We start from the raw sequence: 27,161 nt of genomic DNA, 5'->3' as shown, positions 1-27,161 counted from the left end.
TTTGAGAATCAGTCAGTATAAATCCACACAAAATTTTAAAATAATTTTCTAATAACGAAAGTCATCATCCCTGAACACTTATCTAAATCAAGAATACACATGAAACCACCCTTATTGGTATGGCTCAGTGGGATGGGCACCTTCCCACAAACCAAAAGATCACTGGTTCCGTCACAGGTCAGGGCACAGGCCTGGGTTATGGGCCAGGTCCTGTTTGGGGGTATGTGAGAGGCAACCAATCAACATTTCTCTCTCTCTCTTTTTCCCTCTCTTACCCACCCTCTAAAAATAGATAAATATCATCTTTTTTTTAAATGAATATACATGAAACCACGAGCTCAGCATTTCATATCAGTAAGTTACATTAGGCAACATTTCTGTATGAAATCAGTTTAACCAAGGTTTGAAAGAAGTTAACTGAAGTACAAACATAAGACCTCATTAATGTCTAAATTATCTTTCTTATGATGAATAACCCCCCTGGGAAAACACGTTAAGTACACACGTACACACTTGGTATCAAAGAGTCACTGTGAAGAACAATGAAAAGAATGAAGACACACATAATACTCTCTACTGTGAGACCTCCAACTATTCTCCAAGTGTCAAAAGGACAAACCACACAGAAACTGGTGCCTTTTAAGAACACTGCACAGATGCGCGGAAAAAAGAAACATTTCAGAAGCAGGTCACTGGCTAATATAAAATTTATTCTTTTAAGGGTACATAGAAGACTCTCTCAGTTTTAAAATAAGGGATATTCACTCTGGCTGGTGTGGCTCAGTGGATTTGGGTGCTGGCCTGTGAACCAAAGGGTCACCGGTTCAATTCCCAGTCAGGGCACATGCCTGGGTTATGGGTCAGGTCCCCAGAAGGGGGCATGCGAGAGGCAACCACACATTGATGTTCCTTTCTTCCTCCCTTCCTCTCTCTAAAAATAAATAAATAAAATCTTAAAAAAATAAAATAAGGCACGTTCCTGTGGAACTGAATATAATCACTCTGCTTTGAGCAAGGCGGGGTTTGTCCTGAGTGCCCAGGCCATTTGAATAATCCATTTCTCACCTCTAAATCATGTTTCAAAAGCCTAACAGGACAAACAGAGCCCAAATGTTCTTCCTCTGTCCCATCTTTGAGACCCCAAACATCTCAAGCCTTGGCCATCTTTGGAATCCTGAAAGAAACTTACTTAGCTAAGAGTGAGGCTAAGAAAGATGTAAGCTCCACAGCCCACTCTCCAGTTGTAGACTTGAGGAGGACAGGATTCAGGTTCAACACTCGATCCGGGATCTAGCCTACTCCTGGATAACAGGTGTGGATATCCCCCACTCCCCCGACCCCCTGCTGATCCACGCCACTCCTTACCCCAGCCCCCAGAGAAGGAAGAGAAGCAGAAAAGGGAAAAACACCTTTATAAAGATTTTTATTTATTTCTTTTCACAGAGAAGGGAAGGGAGAGAGAGGGTGAGAGAAAGATCAGCATGCCTCTCACACCCCCCAACTGAGGACCAGGCCTGCAACCCAGGCACGTATCCCAACCGGGATTGAACCACTGGCCTTGTGGTTCACAGGCTGGTGCTCAGTCCACTGAGCCACACCAGCCAGGGCAGAAAAACACATTTTCATTGCGTATCCCACCCTGTCCTGCTCTTACACCCCACTTCACCACCACTGCCGCAGCAAAACTACACGTGCAAACCTCACCTCTACCCTGATCCATAGGAGCAAGAAAATTTAAACAGTTCTTATCGTCAATTTAACAAATCCCCGTCACTTTTTAAGTACTTGAATTGTGACCTTAAGCAGAAACAGGAGTTTATCTGAAAATAATTTACCTAATTGTGCAAAATGGAGTTTTCTGGTCAGGGCAAGTAGTGCCCAGATCAATGGTTAGGAGAGGCTGGCTTTTCAAAACACACACATGTTGCCAGGGGACATCACAGGGCCCTGCCCCGCCCTGCCCCGCCCCCGGTGAAGGCCCCGGACAGCACTGATGGGTTGTCCTCAGTCTGCACACACAGAGCGCATGACTAGACACGGGCAGACCGCACCTGGAGAGATGTCAGATGACTCACAACCAACATGCCACAAAATCAAAGGTTTGGGGAAATGACACTCAGGCAATGCTACTCACTGTATAAATCTGTTTCATCTAGAATCTCAGATTTGATGATTTCTTCAATCACATCTTCTAAGGTGACAATTCCCAGAACTTCATAAAATGGGTCCCCCTCTCCCTCATTGTTCACTCGCTGCACAATAGCCAGGTGAGATTTACCTTTAAAGAAAAGAAAACAAAGGTCAAGAGGTAAGTTTCTGAATTTCCTGGATACAGTCTCAGGGATGATCGTGGAGAACACAGCAGCAGCAAATGCGGACAGCAGATCGTGGAAGTCTGCGCTTCAGCACGTAAACTGGTCAGGAGACACCGCGGATGGGAAAGCGTCCTGGGCTACCACCCAGGGCGAGGCCGTCGAGCCAGCGGCGATCGCCTTCTCCACACCTGGTGCTGCCCGCAATGGCACCCTCTGTTCCCAGTGCAACTGGTCTTCAGTAGCGTGAGCTCTTCCCGTGTGACCTTTCAGCAGCTGCCACTTTCCTTTAGGAGGGCGGTTCTGGGGATCCCCGAGGACACACAGGACCCTTCCTAGAAGGTCTGTGAAGCCAAACTGCCGGTGTTCGGGCCGAGGGCGCCCCTTAGGACAGCGGGGCAGGCGCACTGGCGTCACCGGAGCCACCACCACGCACCTAGTGAAAGGGGCGGGGGTCCGTTTCCCTTAAGAATGCCCTTCCCGTGGCAGTAAAGTTCTTCATTTCATTGCATCTTGACCCCCACGCACCCGCCTGTGAATATTCTACGTGACGTCATGGGGAGGCCATGAGACACGTCTGATGGGTCGGGAGCAAAGGCACGAGCGCTGCTGTCTCTGGCCACTTCTTTCACTGAGCAGCAGTCTACTCGATAGACTAATACCAGGCAAACCATGGCATTTCGACTTACGTGACAGACACTTTCCTAGGAGCGAAGGAAAGGAGCCTGTCATGTTAAGGGAAAGCAGCAACCCCGCTGGCCGCCGCGTGACAGGCCGGCTGCGCGCACCTCCGCCCCCTGGGTGTGTGGGGGTGTCCTCAGGTCTCTCCGCTGTGGAGTCGCTCGCTTCTCCCTCTCCCTGATCGTAGTCTCGGGAAGCAAGTCGGTAGGTCAGCCCCCCTCCCGCCCCCCAAGGATGGGTGACCGTAGGAATTCAACTCTACTTCCTGGAGTGCGTTAGGATCTAAATATCCCACTCAGAATTCTTTGAAAAGAAGAATTCAAACCGAAGGATTTTCACGTAACTGCACCCAAAATCCACTGGTGTAGTTTCAGATTCTACACTGCAACAAACCTTTAAAGAAAACAGAAGACTAAAAATGAAAAAACAAGCAACGAACCTTTAAGAAACTATCACTTGTGGAGTTTTGGTGTAACATCAAAAGAGAGTATCTACAATTACCCAGAAAGACTACTAAAATAGCCCCCCTTTTCCAAACACATATCTGAGGCCAGATTCTCTCTATACATTTCAACTAAAACAGTCTACTACACAGATTAAATGCAGAAAAGAATCCAGTTGCCTTCTAATTAGCTAGATAATAAAAACATTTGCAAAAAAAATAAATAGTAACATTCCTTAATAGTTTTGTTTTGAATAGTGATTTTTAAGTTAAATGTTATTTAGGTTAACATAAAATAGATTTATTATTGTCCTTTCAAAATGATGTCCTGGCTGGTGTGGCTCTCAGTTGGTTGGGTATCATCCAGCAAACCAGAAGGCTGTGGGTTCAATTCCCAGTCAGGACACATGCCTGGGTTGTAGGTTTAGTCTTCGGTCACGGAACATATGAGGAGCAGCTGAGCAATGCTTCTCTCTCACCTCCATGTTTCCCTCCCTATCTTTCTCCTTCCCTTCTCCTCTCTCTAAAGTCAATATATATGTCCTCGAGTGATTAAAAATAATAAATAAATAAATACAAAATGAATTAATAGGCTCTGGCTGAGTAGCTCAGTTGGTCAGAGCATCATCTTGATACGCCAAGGTCATGGGTTCAGTCCCTGGTCAAGGCTCATACAAGAAACAACCAATGAGTGCATAAATAAGTGGAACAACAAATTGATGTTTCTCTCTCTCTCTAAAAAGGAAAAAGAAGAAGAAGAAGAAGAAGAGAAAATTAATAAGTAAATGTGAATTTCTCAGGTTTAATTTCAAACACTATAAATACCAAACAGTATAATCCACAGGGAAGAACATGTGCTCTAAACTGAACAGTTCCGGATTTAAACCCTGACGCTGCCAGGAATTAACTGTCACTGGCTGTGTGTTCATGAGCAAACTACAAAACTTTTCTGAGCCTCAGTCTCCTTGCCTCCAAAACCAGGCTCCTAATAAGCAATGCCCCTGGGATTATTGTGAATTTCAGAGATATATATAATGTTGGTATCTAGAACAAAGACAGTGCCTGGGATCCATGGGGTGATCAATAAATGGTAACTCCTATTAATTAATATTCTTCAATTATATCAAAGAACCTATGCACCACAATGTTCATAGCAGCACAATTTACAATAGCCAAGAGTTAGAAGCAACCTAGGTGCCCATCAGTAAATGAATGGATCCAAAAATTGTGGTACATACACACAATGGAATTCTATACAGCAGAGAGAAAGGAGCTACTACCCTTTGCAACAACATGGATGGAACTGGAAAGCATTATGCTGAGTGAAATAGGCCAGGTGTTGAAAGACAAATTCCATATGATCTCACCTTTAACAGGAAGCTAAACAACAAAACAAACAAGCAGAAAAAAAAACAAAGACACTGAAATAGAGAACAAGGGGACAGTGACCAGAGGGAAGAGGGGAGGGAGTTTAAGGGGAAAAAGGGGGAGGGATTTGGAGGAACAAATAGGAAGGACTCAGGGACGAGAACTAAGGGGGGTGGAAATGGGAGGGAGGTGGGGAGCAAGGGGCGGGGGAGGCTGGGATGGGAAAAATAGACAAAAAACTGTACTTGAAAAATAACTATATAAAATTAAAAAACAAACAAAAAATATTCTTCAATTATAAGGCATCATCAATTTACTACCAGCTTAGGCAACGAAAAGAAAAACACTACATTAAACACACACTGTGATTAAAAGTGTACTTCAACTTCAGAAAATCTTTTAAAATATTAAACTCGTCTCTCACACCAATACTGGTGTTCCCTGTACAAGGTATGTGAGGCATCTAAAGTATATCCTTAAAGTAAGCCGAGTAGACATAGTATAGAAATTTCAAGATCAGTTAACATGTATATATATATATTTTAATCATAGGATGGGTTTTTGGGGGGGTTAGGGTGGGGGATGCAGTCCTTTAAATAACATTTACTTAAAGCCTCGAGTTGATCCAATTCGCTCGGATACCAGACAATGGGAAACACTCCCCGGAGGCCAGGTCTGACCGCGTGCCCAGCGCTCACTCAGAAACCGCCTTTGGTTCCGTGGGGCTGCTGGCCCTTTCCTGCTCTGGCTCAGACCCCTTTCCAGGCAACAGTGTCTGGAAGCCTAGAAGGTTAGATTGCTAGACAATTAGGCATCCTAACAATTTTCATCCTTAGCACGCTCATGCTCAAAGAATGAAAATATTTTCAGCAAACGAGACTATGAGCAAAACTTATCAGCCACAGATATAAACACGGGCTCATCCGGTCAAGTCAATTCTCGTCTCGTCAATTCAGTCTGGTCAGTTTCTCACATCTGCTTTCCCAAGAACCCAAACATAAGCAGTTAAAAATTCTTGGTCAATGCTGTCTGTCGAAAGTTAAATTCTTTTGCTATTCCCAGCTTGTGATCATTTAAAAGGAATTTTCCAAAGCAAGGTCTAATATTAGACTCAAATGAAGTTTCCATTCCACTGAGGCGCTATTCTCACCAAAGTAACTACCGCATAATCAGATTGTCTTGGAGCAATTCGTTTAAATGCAGATGGACATACTTGAAATACCAGCTCGATAGCACCAGCAGATCCGACTGCAAAGGGCCTTACTCTAGGGGAATTTGTTCTTGTGAAGCAGACTTCTTAGACTAAAAACTGAATTTTCTGTGGGGCTTCTTTTCACACCCCCACCTCCAATGCTGAAATTCCTGCATCTGCCCCAGAGCCCATTCTTGCAGATTTTGAATTCTTGGTGAGAAGTCCTGTTTTCTGAACCTTCTTTCTGGTTAAACAATACAAAAAAAAAAAAAAAAGACAACTCTCTTCATTAATCACGCTTTTGGAGACTGGCAATACAATGCACCTACCCCCCACTGAATCACTCACTGCAGGAAGTTCCGCCGTCAGCCTCATCAATGGAGCAATCAAGAGGAAAATGCAAACAAGTTGTCAATACAGAAAATGTAAAACCTCAAATAGCATCCTTCTTAACCTGAGCACCGAAGGGATTAAGTCAGGATTGAAAGCAGAAAAGCAGTTTTGGGGAAACTAACAAGTGACCAAGCCAAAAACTAAAAAAAGTTTTATTAACTGGTGGATTCTTAACTTCTAAAGAGAAGACTGAAAATAGAGCAATCAGTACAATATGCAATTACAGACACACTGTGACACAAACCTTTAAACATATGTAAATTAATCAAACCCAATAAACTGTGTGTAGGACAAATGAAGCAGGCACGGCTGCTACAGTCAAGGCTTGCGGAGAGCCCTTTCTGGTCAGCTGCAAGAGTTCTCGCAGAATTCCAGTCACTTTGAACCATCAGGAAGGGAGGAAAAGGGGATCCCGCAGAGAATCAAAGCAAGCCTGTTGTCAGAGTACGGGGCTGTAGGGATACATCTCCACTCAAATTTGGAATCACAGAAAGTTAAGATGAAGTGATAACCTGGGGTGATTGTTTTTCTACATCTGCTCTGTGTCCAAGGCGCTGCACTTACACAGATGGAATCAGAAGGACACGTCTTCCCCGTGAGGCGAACTGAGTAACTCAAATTATCTCCAAACAGTAAACCTGGGATCAAATTTCTGCCTCTGGCTGCTGCCACTGCTCCTAAATCAAAGTTTATTTGCAGCTCTTCTCTGCTACAAGAGTGGTAGCAAGCCACCACATTTGCATCTTTTAACCTTACCACAAGGTGAGGCTCAAATTCTAAATGACAGATACCATTTGTATGTCGATGGATTAATCTACTGGACAGTGTGACCAGGCTGACAAAGGGCACTCATAACTGTGGAACATATGGACTCATTTGTATCATGCAAGTTTGATGTCAATGAAGTGAAATGGAACAGCAAGCGGGCGAACTGAAGTGGCCGAACTGAAGCGGCCAAGGAAGAAAGCCAAGAAGGAAGATGAAGTAGAATGGAATTAGGAACAACTTGACACAGCTGTGCTAACCGAAAGTGGCATGCAGTAGTCAGAAAGACCTAGTAACGTGAGCATGAGGCAGAGTCCATGGGGTCTTAAAAATGCCACTCAAAAAGCAGAAAGAAAACAGAAAACTCAACAGTGAAAAACTCAAGCGAAACATTTCACAGTCGCCATTACTCCAGGGGGCGCCATCCGCACAGAGCACAAGGCTTAATGGTCCCCTGAAGCTGTGCCAGGCACGGCCCCTCATTAACCAAGGGTGGGGCGAAGGAAGCACTTGGTATGTCTGTTTTTAAAGGATTCCCAGTTTATCTAACACAAATTACAATAACTCAACAACAAAGAATCAATCAGGTTTGTAAGAGGGAGCTCTGGGGAAGTGGTAATAAAAGAAGAAAACGCTCTGTATGTCAGAAATTTAGGCCCCACAGAACTAAAACAAGATGGGGTGGAGGGTTTTTTAAATTAATCTTTCCTATGTATTTTTCCATTACCATTTAGTTCCCTTATATTTAGTTCCCCGAGCAATCGCCACAGGGTTGTCCATGTGGAGGATGTATTTTGATGGACATAAGATCTCCCAAGGAAACGAGCAAAGGAAGTCAGGCACTTTAAACAGAATTAGATTTAGGCTGATTTACAAAAAGTAAACAAACCCATCAAGTGAGACAGGGTATATGAACATAACTTATAATCCGTAAAATACAATGTCATGTAATGTGAATGAAAAAGGGACCATGCTGGTGTGGTTCAGTGGCTCGAGCGCTGGCCTGTGAACCAAAAGGTCACTGGTTTGATTCCCAGTCAAAGCACATGCCTGGGTTGTAGGCCAGGTCCTCAGATGGAGCCATAGAAGAGGAAACTGATTTATGTCTCTCACACATGGATGTTTCCCTCCTTCTTTCTCCCTACCCTTCCTTCCCCCCGCCCCCGCCCCCTAAAAATAAATAAAAAGAAAACAATTTTAAAAAGGAAAGAAAAGGGGGCCACACAACAAACCTGACAAGCTATGGAAACCTGACAAGCTGTGAAGAGGTGGGGGACCGGGAGGACATGACAAGCCTGGAGAGCTCAGTGACCAAATGTAACCACGCAGGGTGGTCTGCTCATCAAATCCTAACGGGCAGGGCGCGGTGGAGAGTCCCGCCTCCCACCCGTAACTTCAAGAGCGGAGGCCGTCTTTACCCGAAGGAGCCTTGTCCATTGTCCTTATGCATCTAGGGTAACGGACCTTTGGAATGCCCGTCACTTTCTTGGCTAGATCCCACAAAGGCGAAATCGCAGGCATTGGAGCCCAAGACCACCGAGCCCCTTGTTATTTGGTTCCCCACATACTGTCTCTGTGTTCATCACCACCTGTTCTGTATCCACCAGTGTAAAAGAAGTGTTTCTCTCTTCTGCATTTGATCAATTCTAGGGACTGCCCCACTTAGCTTTCCCCTGCCTCCTTAATCTACCCCGGACGGATTTCAAGTAACCCTCCTTACTTCCTCCCTTGATTCCAATGCACAAAATAAACTGCAGAAGTACCCATTCTCTGGAGCATTTTGTCAGTTCATTGAGATTTTGCTTCTGGGCACATCCTCAAATTTTGACTCCAATAAACCTCATAAAACTTTTGTATCAGCTGGACATTCAGTGAACTCTAGACATGCAAATTCACTCATTCACTCAGACACTCGCCAGACGCCTAGTCTATAAAAGGCTCACATCCCAGGGAACAAAGCAACACCAGCTCGCAAGGAATGTGCTAGTGGGAGATACATACACTAGGGAAACAGACAGTAAGAAAGCACATCAGACTGTGTAAAATGTGCTGCAGAGAACAAAAAAAGCAGAGGCAGCATTACACTGAATAATAAAACGACATCTGGGCAAAGGGGAAGGGCACTGAGGAGCCAAACGAAGCAGATCAGGGGCTGGGAAAAGTCAGGCAAAGCAAAGAGGCTAGTGTGGCTGGAACAGAGGCGGTGGGGGTGAGGGAACAAGGATGGTGTGCAGATCATGGGACCATTACAAAGACGTTAGCTTTCACTCCGAGGTGGGAAGCCACTGGAGGGAGGCTCTGAGCAGAAGAGTGGCCGATCTGTGTCAGGTTTGAAAAGGACCACTCCAGCTGCTATGGAGAGAAAAGGCCTGGCAGCTGGTGAGAGGAGGATGGCAGTGGGGACGGGCTTAGAGAAGCAGCCAACAGGGACATTCTGCTGTTATTCCAGTCACCCTCGTGACAGGCGACAGTGGCTTGGGCCGGAGGAAAGAGGGCGGGTGATGGGAAGTCCTGAGATTCCGGATGCACAGTCAGAGCCGACAGGTGTTGCAGATGGAGTGAAGGTGGGGCGGAAGAGAAAGAGTCAAAGCTGACACTAAGGGCAACAGGAAGGACAGTTGCCATTTACCGAGGCAGACCGTAGAAGGTACCTGTTTGGGAGAGAAAAAAATCAGCTCAGTTTTAGACAAGTTACGTGTGGGATGCCAAACGGACATCCTAGTGGGGATGTCAAGTAGGCAGTTACACACCTGAATCCAGAATCCCAGAGAGTGAGAGAAATGTGGGCTACAGATGAAAACTGCCAGAAACCAGGGAGATCGCCTCAGGGGCGGGTGTGCACAGAGCCGGGGTCCCTGCACTGGGCCTGCACCGTGCCAATGTCCCACAGGTCACGAAGATGAGACACAACCAAAAGGGAGATGGAGAAGGGATGGCCAGTGGGGTAAGGAGAGAATACAGGAGAAGGGTGCTTAGGAAGCCCAGCCCGGGCCGGGGTGGGGGGAAGAGGGAACCACACAAACAAACCAAAACCCAAACAGTTCCAAGAGGATGTCTAAAGTGTCAAATGTAGCCAAAAGGTCACGGTGGATCATTTAGATGGCAAAAGATGCTCAAGATAAGGTCCAAGATGAAGAATTTATTACCACTGAAGTGCCACGCCCAAGTTCCTGTCCACAATGATTTCTATGACAGCCCTTTTTGCTTCTCACAGGGAGACACAAACCAGCCTGCTTCTACCAGGTAGCTTTACCCAGAGAGAAAAGGCCTGTGTCATTAGGACAGAGTTTGGCCAGTCCTCTCCAAAATGACACCTCCCCCTTTCAGTTTCCACTTCTGAAAATGATACAGTCAGCTGTGCTTCGGACAGTCAGCTGTGCTTCGGACTCTGAGAACTGCTGCTTCTCTCCCTCATTTCTCTCCATACGGCTTTGTCTTCCCTTTTAATGAAGACGCATACACACACACACACACACACACACACACACACACACACACACACAGAGAAAAAAATCACATCGGGAAACCACCACCCAGGAGGAGGACTGCAGAACAATGGACTAGAAGGTGAATGAACAGGAGGTGGGGGAGGGAGCCAGGAGCGGGGAATAGAGAACAGTGAGCGGTAAGAGAAGTGGCTGAGGAGGTTAAGCCTGCCTTTGCAGGTCCCAAAGGCAAACACAGGCCTTCCTGCGGCCTCTCCCCAGCCTGGTCCATTTGTGCAGAGCAGAGCCCTGAAGGATATAGGTGATCCAGCAACATATCTCATGCTAGCTGAGTGGCAATACAGCCTCAGAACAAGGGAAGCAATTCTCCTACTATATCTAGCCGTATCTGAAATATTATGTTCAGGTCTGTATTTTATAAGAGGCAAGCTGAGGAGATAGAACCGTCTAAGATATGTAAGTAAACAATGTCACATAAGGAACAAATAAAAGGACAGACATTTAGCTAGAAGAGAAACTTGGGCAGGATGAGGCATGACGGAAGCCTTCAAATCTCTGAAATGAAGAGCAATCATTTGGTTCTTAGGACTCCTCACCCAGCAACTTATCACCTGCACACTTGCGCCTACACACTTGTGCCCCAATGAACCATAGGTTGATGGCCCCCCTGACAGTTCGTGAACTCTGTGCCAACTCCCAGCCCCCACCAAGTCTCTAGCACCAGACCTAATGCTCCAGCCTCTTTCCTACTCCTAGATACACAAAGGTAAAACTTACTAAAGCACAACATTCTCAAAATCGCTCAGAAGTGTTCATTTCCTATCAACAACTGAATTGAAGAAAAAACTTCTTAAAAGCCATTGGAATCCAGGGCCTGAACAGACCATCCTTCCATCCTTTAGTCTCTATAAGCCTCTCATATTTTCACTGTCCAGTGAATCAAATGATTTTATTTTCTCCAATCATAATCTCCATGGTTTTTACTCATCGCTGCAGAACAGGTAGGAAGGAACCCCTCTCCCGGGCGGTAAGGTCCGGAATCATGGTGGCCCAGCCCCTTCACTCACTGCCCTACCCCAGCCCACTGGGCTGGCCAGCCGCTGCCATATCCGAGCTCTGGGAGTACCTAGGTCTCTACGCCCACGTTCCTCTCGATAGCGGGGATAGGTTCTTTCCCTACCCAATTCCCTCTCAATTCAACAGCTGCAAGATCAAAAGAAAAATAAACCCTGAATTATAAGCCACATTACACCAACACATCCAGCCATTTTCTCAGACTTTTGTAATGAATACATGGGCGAGTTCTTATACATCCACGCCTGCAGGTCTTCTGATTACTACAGTGACAGATCTAGTTCCGCCATGAGTACGCTGGAGAGGTCTGCCCGAGGAGGAGCAGTGCAGTGTGATGCAGGGAGCTGTCACCCTAGCACTTCTGTCCTGTTTAGAGCTGAAGGGAAAACAACAAACTTCATGGGTTTTTTTAAGTATTTATTTTTTACCTTACCATCTCCATCAGAGCTAAGTGCATTTTTTCCAATTGAATTTTCCCACCATAAAATAGACCAGAAAAAATGTAACACAGATCTTAAAATACTCCTATATAAACAATACAGGAGTATATATATAGAAGCACTTGCTGTATATAGAAATTACTGGTTTTAAGTGATGATAACAGTTGCTATTCTGGGAGACAAAAGCCCCTTTTTACCAAAAGGTTTACTATTTCCAAAAATTCCAAAGGCCAACCAGTAAGCGGCAGCCCCAAATCTCCCTAACAGGACAGCGCCTGCCCTCCAGGCCCGTGGGAGTCAGTTCAGCTGCCCAGGACCTCGCTCCCAGTTAGGTCATGTCCACCAAGAGGTTTCCTGGGCTGGAATATGGGACCATGGTCTCCTAAAAAATTAAATTTTTTTGTAAGAGTAGGTAGTTTTCTGATACCTCTACTCTTAAGATAACATTTCTCAACAGGACCATTTCCTAGATAGAACCCTGAATTTATCTATTAATTTAGTAGATTACAATAGTTTTAGGGAACGGGCCTGCTGTTCCTTGGCCCATTCTGAAATTAAGGAGGCAGCCATTCACTGAGAGACTCAGACTCTAAAGCACTTTTCTCCCCATTGGACAAGCAAAGCAGATGCCTTCTCCAAAGGTGACTGACTCTGCAGAGTCCCGGGCACAAGGCATGGAGCCCCCAGGGCTGCACCTGGGGGCACCTGTCTCACTGTCACAGGCTTTCTGCCATTTGCTGTAAATACCTGGTTCTTGGCATTTAAGATGAGCTTGTTTCCACCCTCCCGTTCTCCTCACCCGGACCTTGTCATTCTTAACCTAAGTTTCCTATTCTACATCCCTAAAATAGAAATACCTGAAAAAGAGGGGAAAAATTATTTTCAGACAATTAATGTTTAAAGGAATTATGTTTGTGGAGCTCTTTAAAATGTTATTTTATTGACTTCCAGCCAAGATGGAGGCATAGATAGACACGCTTCAACTCCTCACACAACCATAAGAACAATCGCAACTAACCACAAAACTAAAAACATCCAGAACTGCCAGAAAATCACGCTGTATGGAAGTCTGACAACCAAGGATTTAAATAAGAAACATTCATCCAGATGGGTAAGGAAAGGTAGAGAGGACATGGTGTAGTGGTGGCCAGAGGAACGGGCAGCCCCACATTCACATGTAGCAGATAAAAACCCAGTGGGACACCTAGAAAGTGAGTGACCCCAGCTGCAGGCCAGACCCGTAACCCAGGGTTCCAGCACCAATAAAATAAAGTTTCTTGACTTCTGGCTGTAAAAACCAGTGGGGAAGGGGGCTGTGGAAGAAATTGTTGATCTCTCAGGAGAGTCCATTTAAAGGACTACACCATCCTATAATGTACACAAACCCACCCACCCTGGGATTCAGCACCAGGGCAGCAGCTAGAAGGGCACCAGTCACACACAGGAAGTGGGGGAAGTGACTGGAAACAGGATGAGAGTTGAGCAGGTGGCATTCTTCCCTTTCTGACCTGTCTCCAACATACAGTGCCACAAAGCTGTGAAGCAGGTTGCCCTGCCCTGGTGGACCCCTTTAGCTTTAAGGGGTCTACCCTTACAACATAAGGTTCGCCCCTACAGTGTAACAGGGAGTCAAAGCTAATATACAGAAACAAACACAGGGAGGCTGCCAAATTGAGGAGATAAAGAAACATGACCCAAATGAAAAGGCCAAGCAAAACTCCAGAAAAAGAACAAAGCAAAACGGAGATAGCCAACCTATCACATACAGAGTTCAAAACATTGGTGATAAGGATGCTCACTAAATACGGCAAATGCATAAGGGAAGAAATGAAGGCTACGTAAAGTAAAATTAAGAAAAATCCACAAGGAACCAACAGTAAAGGGAAGAAGGTGGGGTTCAAATAAACACTTTGGAACATAGGAAGAAATAAGCAGTCAACCAGTGTATAATGAAGAAACAAGAATTCAAAAAAATGAGGAGAGAATAAGACAACTCTGGGACATCTCTAAATGTGCCAACATCCAAATTACAGGGCTGCCAGAAGGAGAAGAGGAAAAGCAAGCAATTGAAAGTTTACTTGAAAGAATAATGAAAGAAAACTTCCCCAACTGTGCGAAGGAAATAGGCATACAAGTCCAGGAAGTACAGAGAATCCCAAACAAGTTGGAGTCAAAGAGGGCCACACCAAGACATATCATAATTAAAATGCCAATTGTTAAAGAAAGAATCTTAAAAGCAGCAAAAGAAAAGGAGAGAGTTACCTACAAAGGAGTTCCCATAAGACTATCAGCTGATTTCTCAAAAGAAACTTTGCAGGCAAGAAGGGACTGGCAAGAGGTATTCAAAGTGATGAAAAGCAAGGACCTACATATAAGATCACTCTACCCAGTAAAACTATCACTTAGAATTGAAGGGCAGATAAGGTAAAGCTAAAGAGTTCATCATTACTAAGCCCTTATTATATGAAATGTTTAAAAGGATTTAATATTTTATTTAAAATGTTAAAATCATTTAAGAAAAGGAAATTCAAAACTATGAACAGTGAAATAAAAAACTCACAACTATCAACAACTGAATCTAAAAAAAACAAAAACAAGCTAAGCAAACAACTAGAACAGGAACAGAATCATAGAAATGGAGATCACATGGAAGGTTATCAGTGGGGAAGGGGGAAAGTGGGGGAAAAATACAGGGATTAAGAAGCATAATTAGTAGGTACAAAACAGACAGAGGGAGGTTAAGAATAGTATAGGAAATGGAGAGGTTAAAGAACTTACATGCACAACCCACGGACATGAACTAAGAGGGGGGTGATTGCTGAAGGAAAGCGGGGTACTGGGCAGAGGGGGGCAAAAGGGAATAAACTGGGATAATTGTAATATCATAATAAAATATACTTTAAAATAAAATGTTATTATTGTCGGATGGTTAAACATCACTTTTCCATAAAAATCTCCCATGCAGTATGACCAGAACGACCACACACTGATGAACTCCAGTCCCTATGTGTGACAGCCGCCATCTCTGGAGATTTGGGGAATGCATGACTGCCTTCAAGGACATCAACACTTACATGCTAGAAAAGTTCCTGAAATACCTTAAAACTGCAGATTCCTGATTGGCTCATTGTAGGTACACAAGTATTTACTGAGTGAGTGAATCCACAAATTTACCTAAATCCTTTGAACATATTTTTATTTCCAATCTATACAATTTTCTGGGTTAAAATGACATTTCATGCCCTGGCTGCTGTAGCTCAGTGGATTGAGCGCAGGCCTGCAAACTAGGGGATCGTGGTTTGATTCCCAGTCAGGGCACATACCTGGGTTGCAGGCCAGTTCCCAGTGGGGGACACACGAGAGGCAACCATAGATTGATATTTCTCTCTCTCTCTCCTTCCCTTCCCCTCTAAAGATAAATGAATACAATCTTTTTAAAAAATGACATTTCATTTGTCCTAAAACTATCTCCTCCACATTACTAGAGGTTCCTCCTGGACTTAATCTTTTATATCTTGTCTGGCATTATTTTTCAGGTTAAAACCATTTATCTTGTCAGTTATCATTCTTACAAAGTGAAGACCCAATCTTTTTACTCCAGTATCTCATCTAAGCATGTAACCTTGAGTTTTACAGAGCATTTTTATATTAAACACTGTACTCACCTGTCAACTACAATTTTCCCATCAAGCATACTTCCTTCCAGCTGTCAAATCAATATTGAGTATGTACTTATACCCAGTACAGTGCCGGTACACAGATGTCTACCTCCTTAAGAAAACATGTCTTTAAAAAAAAGATGAAGTGGAAAATAATTATTTATGTTATGAAAGGATTCTTTGCTTTACAAAATGGATCTTTTTTTAAATATTTATTTATTTATTTATATTTACAGAGAGGGGAAGGGAAGGAGAAAGAGTGGAAGAGAAACATCAATGTGTGGTTGCCTCTCATGTGTCCCCTACTGGGGAGCTGGCCTGTAACCCAGGCATGTGCCCTGACTGGGAATCGAACCAGCGACCCTTTGCTTCACAGGCCCGGGCTCAATCCACTGAGCCACACCAGCTAGGGCAATGGATTGTTTTTCAATTCGAATTTTTGTTTTGAAACAATTGCACATTCTTATACAGTTGTAAGAAGTAACAAAGACCTGGTGTATCTATTTTTACCCACAACCCCACGTGCTTTCCTCCAGCCTCCCCCAGTGGTCACCCCTTCCAGCACTGCAGCACAACCCGTGACCAGGAGGACACTAAGGCGTCACCACCGGCCACCACACTTCGCCACCATGGAGATCTCTCTGCAGTCGCCCTTCTATGGCCACGCATACTTCCCTTCCCACCCAAAACTGATCATGTTAATAATAACTTCTTGGGTGAAATAAGTGTTTAGTTTTCTATTGGCAATGGCTCTTAGCTTTAGCTTTTATGTTTAAATAACTATTGAAAAGCTCACTAAATGTCACAGTAGGAAAACATTTCAGGCGATGAAAACTTCTTTTACGTGCATGTTGGAAAACTCGAGAAGGGGGGTCCAGCCCGACAAGGCCAGCACCGGCCTTTTCCCGCTGCAGGCACATACGGCAGGCTGCCACGTGGCTGTGGGGGCTCAGAGGCCCCCCTGTGGCAGGACTGCTCTCCGGGCAGCATCTCTGGCTTCTCACAACATGACCGATTTTTTGATTGTCAACTTGGATGGGTAGCATTCCCAAGTAATTAAACACTAACCTAGGAGCGGCTGTGAAGGGATTTTGCAGGTGCACAGTCCCTGATAGGTTAGTTTTAAGTGATGCCCTGGGAGGGGCTGACTTAATCAGCTGGAAGGTCTCTGAAACAGGGTGCAGGCTGGCTTTGTTGTCATTGACTTTCTTGAGGTGACAATGGTTAATAAAATTACACAGGTTTCAGGTGTCCAGTTCTATAACATATAATCTGTGTATCGCACTGCGTGTCCACCACCCCAAGTCAAGTCCCCGCAGCCCCAGAGGGAGAGAAGCAGCACTTGATCATTACAGAGCACGCCGCTGGGCTCCAGCCAGTTCGCGCCGGCCCTTCCTGACAGCCTGCCCTACTGAGGTTGGCATGTCTTAGATTACAATTACAAACGTAAGCCTGTTCCTCACAGTAAATCCCTTAATGAGCGGCCTGTGTGTGTCTGTCTTCCACTGGTTTTGCTTGTGAACCATGACTGACAGAAACCACAACACAAAGGGATTTGGGAAGCAGATACCAAAAGAAAATTAGGATTCAATTACATTTTCATTTCCCAAACCCGAGACAATGAATGTCTACGAAGAGGAGCTAATATCTGTAGACTGTGCCAGAGAGACCTGCTCAATGAACTTCCTTGTAGAAATAGCAAGTAAAGTAATCATTTGGAACAACAACAATAAAATTAACCTAGACTAAACTGTGGCTGGACTTAAAAGACAAGAAGCCAGATTATTTACTTTAAGGCATCCGAGGGCCCTACCCCACTCGAGACGGCCCTCGGGTCCTCCCACCAAGGTCCAAGTTCCAGGCCAACAAACAGCGCAGGGGGGACCCCCATTCCCACACCACCACCAGCTGGGTCCCCGACCGCTGCTGTTTCAGCCTTGCTGTCGGGCACCTCAGCCAGAAGCTCAAGTGAGTCACTTCACAGAAGATTCCAGTCATTATGTGGCTCGTCCCATCACAGTGATTTGTGAGAAACTCTTGTGAACCAACAGAACAGAGGCTGAAGAGTTTTTTCCATTATTCCTCTCTCCCAGAGTATTTAAAGACTTGAGTTTTCCCATCTTTCGGGGAAATATTTTCTCATAAATAGCGAGGCATGCCGGGCATCTCCACTTCATCTTTTTTGGTGGTCTGTCACTCTCCCTGAACGCTTGCTGGAATGTTTTCCTAGTAAACGATCAGCAATGGAAAACATGGCTAAGACAAAAGACGGCTTTCCGGCTGAGACGATGGGAACCTCTCCTCTTTCCCAAGAGACAGGTAGTTCGTCTATAGAACTGCGGGGTTATTTTAGAGCCAGCGAGTCTATTTCTGTCTTTCCTTCGGACTGGTAGCCTTGGTGAGGATGGACGACTGACTGTACCAGTGAGGCAACAGTCCGACAGATTAGTGACAGTCCAACATACCCAATAACAGGAGATTTTAAATAGAAAAATATACAGCTGCTAAGGCTAAAGATCAGGGTTTTGATTTTATAATTCTCTCTTCTCTTCCTCGTGTCTTAGTTTTTGAACCAACAACCGTAATATTTTATTTTCTAGTCCAAAGCTCTTGATTTCAACGAAACTAATTTCTTGGATGATTTCTACAACATACGTAGACAAGATTGGCATTTACACAAAGACCTACATAGAAAGCTGGGTCCTCTTGTGACACCCACAGCAAACAACAACTACCTAAGTCTAGACGACAGGGTCAAACCACACCATGCATTGGCTTTGGGAGCAAGCACTTAAAGGGGAAGGGCGAGGGTGTCCGTTCCTTCTACACTTGCTTAAAGGGGGAAACTGAGGGCTGGTTCTGTTAACCGTAGAAAGACCTTACCCTCTTTCCTCTTTTTTTTAAGATTTTATTTATTTATCTTTAGAGAGGAAGGAAAGGAGAGAAGGAGAGAAACATCAATGTGTGGTTGCCTCTTGTGAGTCCCCTGCTGGGAACTGGCCTGCAACCCAGGCATGTGCCCTGACTGGGAATCGAACCTCGATCGTGTGGTTCGCAGGCCCGCACTCAATCCACTGAGCTATGCCAGCCAGGGCCCTCTTTCCTCTTTTCTCATTCAAATCTCCTCTTTTCACGAAGTCCTTCCTGATGATGCCCTTGAGTTGGAATGAGGATGCAGAATTGCTATTATATATTATTATACAGTTAATATAAGCTAATAACTCTATATCATTATATAATTAATAATCATCTGATATGAGGGGAAAGGACTATCAAAATTATCCGAAGTCACTGAGTCCTGGAGTCGGAGGGAAAATTAAAAGCCATCTAGTTCAAATTCCTACCCAATGTATTTTTTTTAAAATTTTATTGTTGTTCAATTATAGTTGTCCCAATTTTCCCCCCATTGCTTTCCCCTGCCCTGTCCCCTGAAACTATCCCTTCCCACAATCCTATCCAATGTATAAAATCCCACCTGTAATTTTTCTGCAAAAAATAAATTTGAGAAAAATGAAGGGGGCTGGTGTGGCTCAGTGGCTTGAGCACTGGACTGCGAACCAAAGGGTCACTGGTTCGATTCCCAGTCAGGGCACATACCTGGGTTGCAGGCCAGGTCCCCAGCTGAGGGGTGCAGGAGAGGCAACCACATGTTGATGTTTCTCTCCCTCTCTTTCTCTCTCCCTTCCCATCTCTAAAAATAAATTAATTAAATTAAATTTTTTTAAGTGAAAAAATAAATGAAGGGAGCATAAATATTTTTAGGTTTTCCTCACTGTACCGAGATAAAAGTCCTAGCACTTTATTCTGTTTCCTGTCCCTGGAAACACGTCATGGTCATTACAGAGGAGAAAAGATGTGATCCCAGGACTTCAAAAGCCAAACATCCTCTCCTGCAAATTCCTTCACATTCCTTCTCACCTGCCCATTTTACCCTTCCCCCAGGATTTCTTTAAAGTGCACAGGAAATAAAAGACAGACGTTTTTCTATTTTTAGAGGGGAAAAAACCACCACCTCAATGTCTATCAATAGAAGCCTAGTTAAATAAATTCTAGGGTGGCCACACAATGGAATATTATGCTGCTTTTTAAAAGAATCAAAGATCTACATTTTTTTAGAAGTTTTTCAAAACTTCATTAAGTTATCCAACTGCATTAAGGAAAAACTGAATAGTAAACATATGCCCCCATCTGTATTAACTGTATATACATAGAAAAATTCTGGGGCGATAGTGAACAGTAGCAGCATGACGACCAAGATTTACAGTGCCGTCACAAGTTTGTGTCTTATGGGATAATTCTGATAGTCTAGTTTGTGTAACGCTCATCAATAAGGAAAAAGATGTAGATTTACAACTCTATGCACTGAACTACTGTATATAACCCTGACAGGAGAAAATGTTTATTTAGACTGAATGCGAATGAATGAGAATAGACTCTGTCAACATCAGACATCTTGTAAGTGCCGCCTCAAGATCTCCCCCCACCGGCACAGCAACCAGTCCCACACAGGCTCAGGCTGGGTTTGGGCCAGAGCCAAGTGCAAGCACATGGTCGGCTCACAGGACAGCTCAGTGTGCTTCTCGGGTCTGCCTTCGACTTCCCCTGCGACCCACTCTAGAGTTCTGCACATGCGATCCAGAGATGGGGAGGAACTCACGCCCATGGGAGGGTGCTTCCCCCTTCTGTGCTCCAGGGACAGTTCTGGGCATCCCGCAAGGCTCCCGAGGAGACCCTGGGTAGGCTAGAACACCTGCTGCCTGTAGCCGTAGCTGTATCCAGTGTGCTGTCAGGTCCTGGAATTTTCTTTCCCTCTTTCCTATTTCTCTTCCCTTGTCCTTGAACCTGAACTCCTTCTCTCTGGGGTCCCATTCCACATAAACTTTCTTACACGTCAGCCTTGGTATCAGGCTGCCCTTCAGGCTAAAATAGAATCAGATAAGTGTAATATTTTTCTGCTGACCGGTTTCTAGCTGCACACACTTCATCCTCTTCCATTTCCATAACTCTAGTGCCAGATGTCCCGACACAACAGCAGTGCTGCATCTTTGTGTCTCCACTGCGGGTGAGTTGGCACAATGCGCAGGGCATTTCTCAAGGGCATTCCCACACTGGGTGGCCAGCAGTAACTACACACCAACATGACTGCAGACCCAAACTAAGTGTACCCCCAGCTCAACTTCCCCACAGCTGGATTCGCCTGGGACCACTCCAACATCACAGACACAAGAAAAGTGAGTAATTCAAAATGGCAACAGAACAATTTTGACCAAGTGTACAAAATATCTGGGTTTTGCAAATTTTACAAAAACATAACCATGTAAACACATTTGCAAGAGCCCTTGCCAAGGCCCATGCATGGAAAGCACTTAAGATTAAACTTAATTAGCTTTATGGTAAGTCTGCTTTTTACTACATATTAATCAAGCAGCAAAAACAAAAGCAGACATTAACATGAAGACTGAAAACTCTCGAATCTATATACTAGTACCATCCTCAGACCAATCATTTTTCCGAAACTTCAGACACGAAAATATCCCAACTGCCCACATGGTCCTCTTCACCTGTCCGACGAGCATCTCAAGGCACCCAGAGCTCAATCTGTCATCTTCTTCACCAAACCCGTCCCTCCCCTTCTGCTGCTCTTGCTGACTAGTGGCACCAGGACAGTATAAAACGTGAAGCTGTGACAGTCATCTTCGATTCCTCCTTCTCCTCTAGTTTCACCCGGCTATGACAAATTCGTTACTATGCATTAGGTTACAAATTTGAGACTGCCTCCTACTTACCTGTCAAATCTCTCCCAGATTCTCCATCCCCACGGCAAGCTTGCCTTAGTTACAAGCCCTCACTATTTCTTTTCCAAACCAAAACGACCTATCTTTCTAACTCGAACATAATCTCTTCAAAGTCATCGAACTGATGCCATAGTCATCTGTCTAAAAAGCAAATCTGACCACACTACTCCCCTACTTAAAGTTCTTTCATGGCTTTCCACCACACTTAAGACAGTTTAAATGCTCAGTACAGCCTACAGTGCCCATCAGGGTATGATCTGTAAATCCTTCTCTAGCTTCAAGTCCCACAGCTTTGCTCATTCCATACCACACTTTCAGCCATTCTCCAATCTACATATATACTATTTCATGGTTCCCTCTGCTAAGAACACTTTCCTCCGCCCTTGGCTTCTCCCCCTAGAAGCCTTCCTGACCCCATCTGTTGCCGGCAGGGTTTGGCTGTCCTGCCTCTCTGTTCCCGCACAGCCTTCGTAGCTCCACTGGAGCATTTATTATCCTGTGTTATAATGTTGCCTTTCCTCTACCACACTGTAAGTTCCTTAAAGGCAAGAGAGTTCTCTTTTGTATCTAAAGCCCCAGAAACTAGCACAGTGTCTGCTATATAATATTCTGAATAAATGCTGAACAGCTCAAAGTAATCATAAGAAAATAGGAAGGGGAATAAAGACTAGGAAAAATAATATTATCTTTGCAGTTCTTGCCACAAGCAACTATTTTTCTTCCTGGGACACAATGCAATGAGTGAGGCCAATCAGTAACTGCCGGTTGTCTGTAATTTTAGCAACCATTTCCCAGAAAAGTGACCAATTGTTACCTAAGCTAAAGCCTTGTACATAAAAGACTCTCATTTCCTATTTAATTTAATTGTACTGATTTTATTATTTTAAGTCCCACTGGCACCAAATTCTAGAAAAATAACAAGTTTGTCCCCAGATGTAGCCCGCTTGAAAAAAAGTAGAAATCAAACCCTGTGCTCCTTCCTGTTGGACTTAAGATTATCTTCCAAGAGTTTTCATTGTCTTCCTAAATATACAGCATGAATTCAGCCTGAAAACCAAGTCTCAGAAATTAAACAGGATGGCTTGTCACATAAAAAAGATATGCATTGAGCGTACTGAATGAATGAATGTTCAAAAGAACTCAACGTTCATTTGCTTATCATGTAAAGATCTTAGAAATATACCCTCCTGTCCCCACCCTCAGTAAAAATGACGTGTCTTAAGTTTTTTGAGGAAGGTACTTCAACTGTCTAATCAGACCATCACCTTGGTTCCTGATATAACATTCAGAAGATCTAGCTCATGGTTGGTCACTGATCCCTCACCAAAAGTCGCAATTTTTAGAGCTCACTAGAGCACACTATCCGTGCCTAAGGCCTTAGACTAAAGTGAGACAGATGTGGGTTCGGATCTCTCGGCTCTAACACTGTGTGACCGAGAACAAGTCGGGTCCCCACCCCCCACTTGGCCCCTCTTACTTTGGTCATCTATAAAACAGAGTTAAACAGAGTTTCATATAGTAAACAGAGTTTACTATGAGACAAATGAATGAAAAAAATGTGGAATTTAACACAGTGCCCAGTACATAGTAAGTAATCAATAAATGATAGTGATTACATTTTTAATGAACTCTGCCACGGTCCTGGAAGCTAAAAATCATCTCAAACGTACATGTATCATACCCTTTATTAGCTACAGAAACAGGATCTTGGGATCACTGGGATTATTCAACTACAAGTAGCTTCTTTTAAAATACAGGTTACAGGCTTCTATCAAACAGCATAATTTTTTATAACCTGAGCATTCAACCCTACGTAGGCTTGCTTCGTTTTAAAGTCTTTTGTACTAAAGGAACTCTACAGATTGTTCACTCTCAGAACCGTAACTCTGGGGCTAGGTGGGTCAAACGGGTTGCGGAGATTGTCCTCCCTCCCCTCTCACCTCCAGAAGTGGTTGCTCCCGCCTACTGGATGAGGCAGTGGGGAGGGCGGCCCATGAAGGAAGCTTGTACGGCCACTGCCTTTGTCATATCTCCTCTGTGAAGAAACAGAAGACTTCAGTTCCGGGGATTGGTTAAGCTCTAGAATCGAGAACTAAGGAACTACTTTGTATTTTCCTAGGACTCTTATCTCTCTTTGTGCAAAGTGTCATTGCAGCAAAAACTGTTACTTCTGGGGGTGGGGGTGTTTTGGTTTTTTTTGCATCTTTGTTAAGAAAATGGAATGATAATAAACACAGGTGGCTTGCAATGCACAATAAATAGAAGGAAGTTGACACACAGCAGAGAAAGACTAGAAGGCTGTGGGAATGAGAAGAAGAAAAACCGATGAAAGAATAAATTATATGCAACACTCATACAAACCCTGACATTTGCAAAGACAGTGTGAAGATTACTATCAGATCAGAATTCATTTGAGGTCGATATGGTCTCCCCTCTGGTCATGGATTCATTCAATGAATATTTTTACTGAGCTATTTTTACTATGCTTGGTACTGCACTAAACACTAAGGGTCACAACAAAAAACACATACAGATAAGACTGGTCTTTACTGTCAGGGAACTAGGAGTCTGGTGGGGAAGATGAGACAAGTGAAACCACAACATGGTAGATTGTCTTTCGAAGTGACCTCCGTGCAACAGCTGATTCACCGACACACTCCGTTCTCCCAGCACAAACACTGAGGGCCCGGCACACTAGTGCTTTATCTAGTCCTCCACACTCCCAGATTAAGATTAAGTAGAATGCTTAGCAGGAATTCTGGTATTTCTTTTTTATCCTCACCCGAGGGCATGCTGATTGACTGGAGAGAGAGGGGCAGGGAGTGTGAGAGCGGGAGAGACTCAACGTGAAAGAGAAACCTGGATGGGCTGCCTCTCGGGCGCCCACCAGAATCAAACCCACAACCCAAGCATGTGCTCTGACCAGGAATTAAACCCATGACCTCTTGGTTTACAGAACAATGCTTCAACCAACTGAGACACACTGGCCAGGGCAGAGCTGGTTATTTTTGTTCCCAAACCTATTTATGATATCTCTACTTGATGCTGTAATTAACGTAATTTATAGAAACTGATGAGAATAAAGAGAGAATTGCTGTTTTCATAATAAATTCCCTGAAAAAAATCCGTAGAAGCAAGTTGCATTTTAAAGAAAACAAAACAAAAACCCTCCTGGCCAGGTAGCCCAGTTGGTTAGAGCACCATCCTGATATGCCAAGGTTGCGGGTTCAATCCCCAGTCAGGGCACATACAAGAAGCAACTAATGAATGCTTAAATCATTCTCTCTCTCTCTCAAATCAAGGAGTCAATAAATTTAAAAAAAATCTATGTACCTACCATCCAGTTTAAGAAATAAAACATTGTAAATATGTTAATAGCTGAGCTCCATTAATACCTACTCCACTGGGGCAACTTATAACGGAGAAACCAATGTTTGGCTCACCTGCTATTTTTAAAGATTTTATTTATTCATTTTTAGAGGGAGGGCAAGGGAAAGAAACATCAATGTGTGGTTGCCTCTCACACACACCCCCACCAGGGACCTGGCCTGCAACCCAGGCATGTGCCCTGACTGGGAATCGAACCAGCAACCCTTTGGTTCACAGGCTGGCACTCATTCCACTCAGCCACACCAGACAGGGCCCCACCTGCTTTTTTTGATAGAAAATAAAAGTATTTGACAAAGTGCTAAAAGTACTAAAAACAAAAAGTCCCACGTTACAGCGAGATGCAGCTTTAGAGGGAGAAGACGAAAGAAAGGAAGGTGCAGACCGAGGGCAGGGGGCACGAAGCAGCACAGGCGGGTGCGGGGTTCAGGACGCCACCGAGAGGAAGAGGCCGCAGGCGAGAGGAAGGTGGCGTGAGGACCGGGCCGGTGGCCTGTCTCCCCTGCCGAACATGGGACGACACAAGGAGCGCATGCGAAGTCTGGCGGGGGTGGGGATTAGTCGGGCACACATCCGACTGCATCACAGAAAGTCTGGACCGCACAGCTGGCCTACAGCACCCACCAAAATCGGTACCTAAAGGACGTAAACTCAAACACAGCAAGCTAGAGGCTCAAAACCTGACAGACAGCTGGAAAACCTTTTCAGTGAGAATACTACACCTTAAGGATTTCATGAGTTGAGCTGGAAACACCGGGACCCATGAAAAACAATCTTTCAGAAATGCGTCGCTCTAGAGCAGTATCAGTAATCCAACAGAACAGTGTGATGTGTAACCGAGTCTCTAACACCTCTGGTAGAACCTAATACTGCTTTGCCACCACAGCTACCAGCTCCGTGGAGAACAGCTGATCCTAGTGCAGTCCAGAAAAAAGGGCTAGAATGTCTTGTTTTTGCTAGAATGTCTAGAAAGGAGCAGTTTAAAGGGTCACACAGCATTTTGGCCATTAATTCTGCAAAAATTCATGAGTCTTAATGGTACCCAAAGGGGAGAATCTTGCCCTGACCAGGTGGCTCAGGTGGTTGGAGTGTTGTCCCATGCACCAAAAGTTGTGGGTGAATTCCCAGTCCAGGTCCATTCATACCTAGGTTGTGGGTTCAATCCTCCGTCAGGGCACTTACAGGAAGCAACTGATCAAGGTTTCTCTGTTACATTGATATTTCTTTCTCTCTCTCTCCTCTACCCACTCAAATCAATAAACATATTGGGTGAGGATTTAAAAAGGGGGGGAATCTTATGAGCAATATGATACCTGTGGTAAAGAGGGCAAGTAGAGGTTAAAATCCAGCAAAGCGGTACTTCTGGTCAAGATGGAGGCATTGGTAGACACACTGTGCCTCCTCGCACAACCAAAATTAAGGACAACAAAAATTTAGTAACAAAAAAACCACCAGATCTGACAGAAAACTGAACTGTACAGAAGTCTGACAACCATTCATCCAGACCTGTAAGAGGGGCGGAATTGGTGGCCAGCGGGGAGAGGTTGTCGAGGCAGGAAGAAGCCGTGGCTGGCGGTCCTGGGCGCACCGGCAGCGGATGGCAGACCCCAGGCACAGGGTGGCAACGGACAGACCCAGTGAGGCATGCAAGGTGGCTGGCTGACAAAGGTCACACATTCGCACACATATAAACCAGGTGAAAATGGGCAGTGAGACAGACCCCGCAACCCAGGGCCCCAGAGCCGGGAAATAAAGCCTAAAACCACCAGCTGAAACCACTTGGGGCTGAGGCAGCGGGAGAGACTCCCAGCTTCACAGGAGAGTTTGTTGGAGAGACCCACAGGTCCTAGAACATATACAAACCCACCCACCCAGGAACCAGCAACAGAAGGGCCCAATTTGCTTGTGGGAAGCGGCGGAAAGAACTGACCTATGAGAGCGGAGCAAGTGCCACTGTTCCCTCTCTGACCCCGCCCCCACACACTGCATTACAACCCAGTGACTGGGTTGCCCCACCCTGGTGAACACCTAAGGCTCTGCCCCTCACTGAGTAACAGGTGTGACCAGACCAAAAAAAAACAAAAAAATGGTTCAAACAGAAGAACAAATCAAAGCCCCAGAGCCAATACATCCAAGAAACCAAGAGATAGCCAACCTATCAGATGCACAGTTCAAAACACTGGTGATCAAGATGCTCACAGAATTGG

General features: G+C 44.7%; 1 protein-coding gene across 4 annotated transcripts in view; it reads right to left on the bottom strand.

Moving 5' to 3' along the window:
- The window catches only part of CNNM2 (cyclin and CBS domain divalent metal cation transport mediator 2), a 143,990-nt gene that overhangs the window by 30,971 nt on the left and 85,858 nt on the right, over window positions 1-27,161 (bottom strand). For 3 of the 4 annotated variants that reach the window (XR_008392240.1, XM_037159367.2, XM_037159368.2), the window contains exon 2: window positions 2,135-2,278. Coding sequence is in view for 2 of the 4 variants with exons in the window: in XM_037159367.2 (XP_037015262.2) it covers window positions 2,135-2,278 (144 nt within the window). In the remaining 2 variants the exon portion in view is untranslated. Of the gene's footprint in view, window positions 1-2,134; window positions 2,279-23,507; window positions 23,603-27,161 lie in introns of those variants that run through there. The other variant, XR_005084441.2, reaches the window with a different exon arrangement.

This window comes from Artibeus jamaicensis, unplaced genomic scaffold (genome assembly GCF_021234435.1).
Source record: "Artibeus jamaicensis isolate MK-2021 breed Jamaican fruit bat unplaced genomic scaffold, CSHL_Jam_final contig_490, whole genome shotgun sequence".
Classification (NCBI taxonomy): Eukaryota; Metazoa; Chordata; class Mammalia; order Chiroptera; family Phyllostomidae; genus Artibeus; species Artibeus jamaicensis.
The sequence above is the reverse complement of the archived record's forward strand: the minus strand, read 5'-3'. Positions and strand labels throughout refer to the sequence as shown.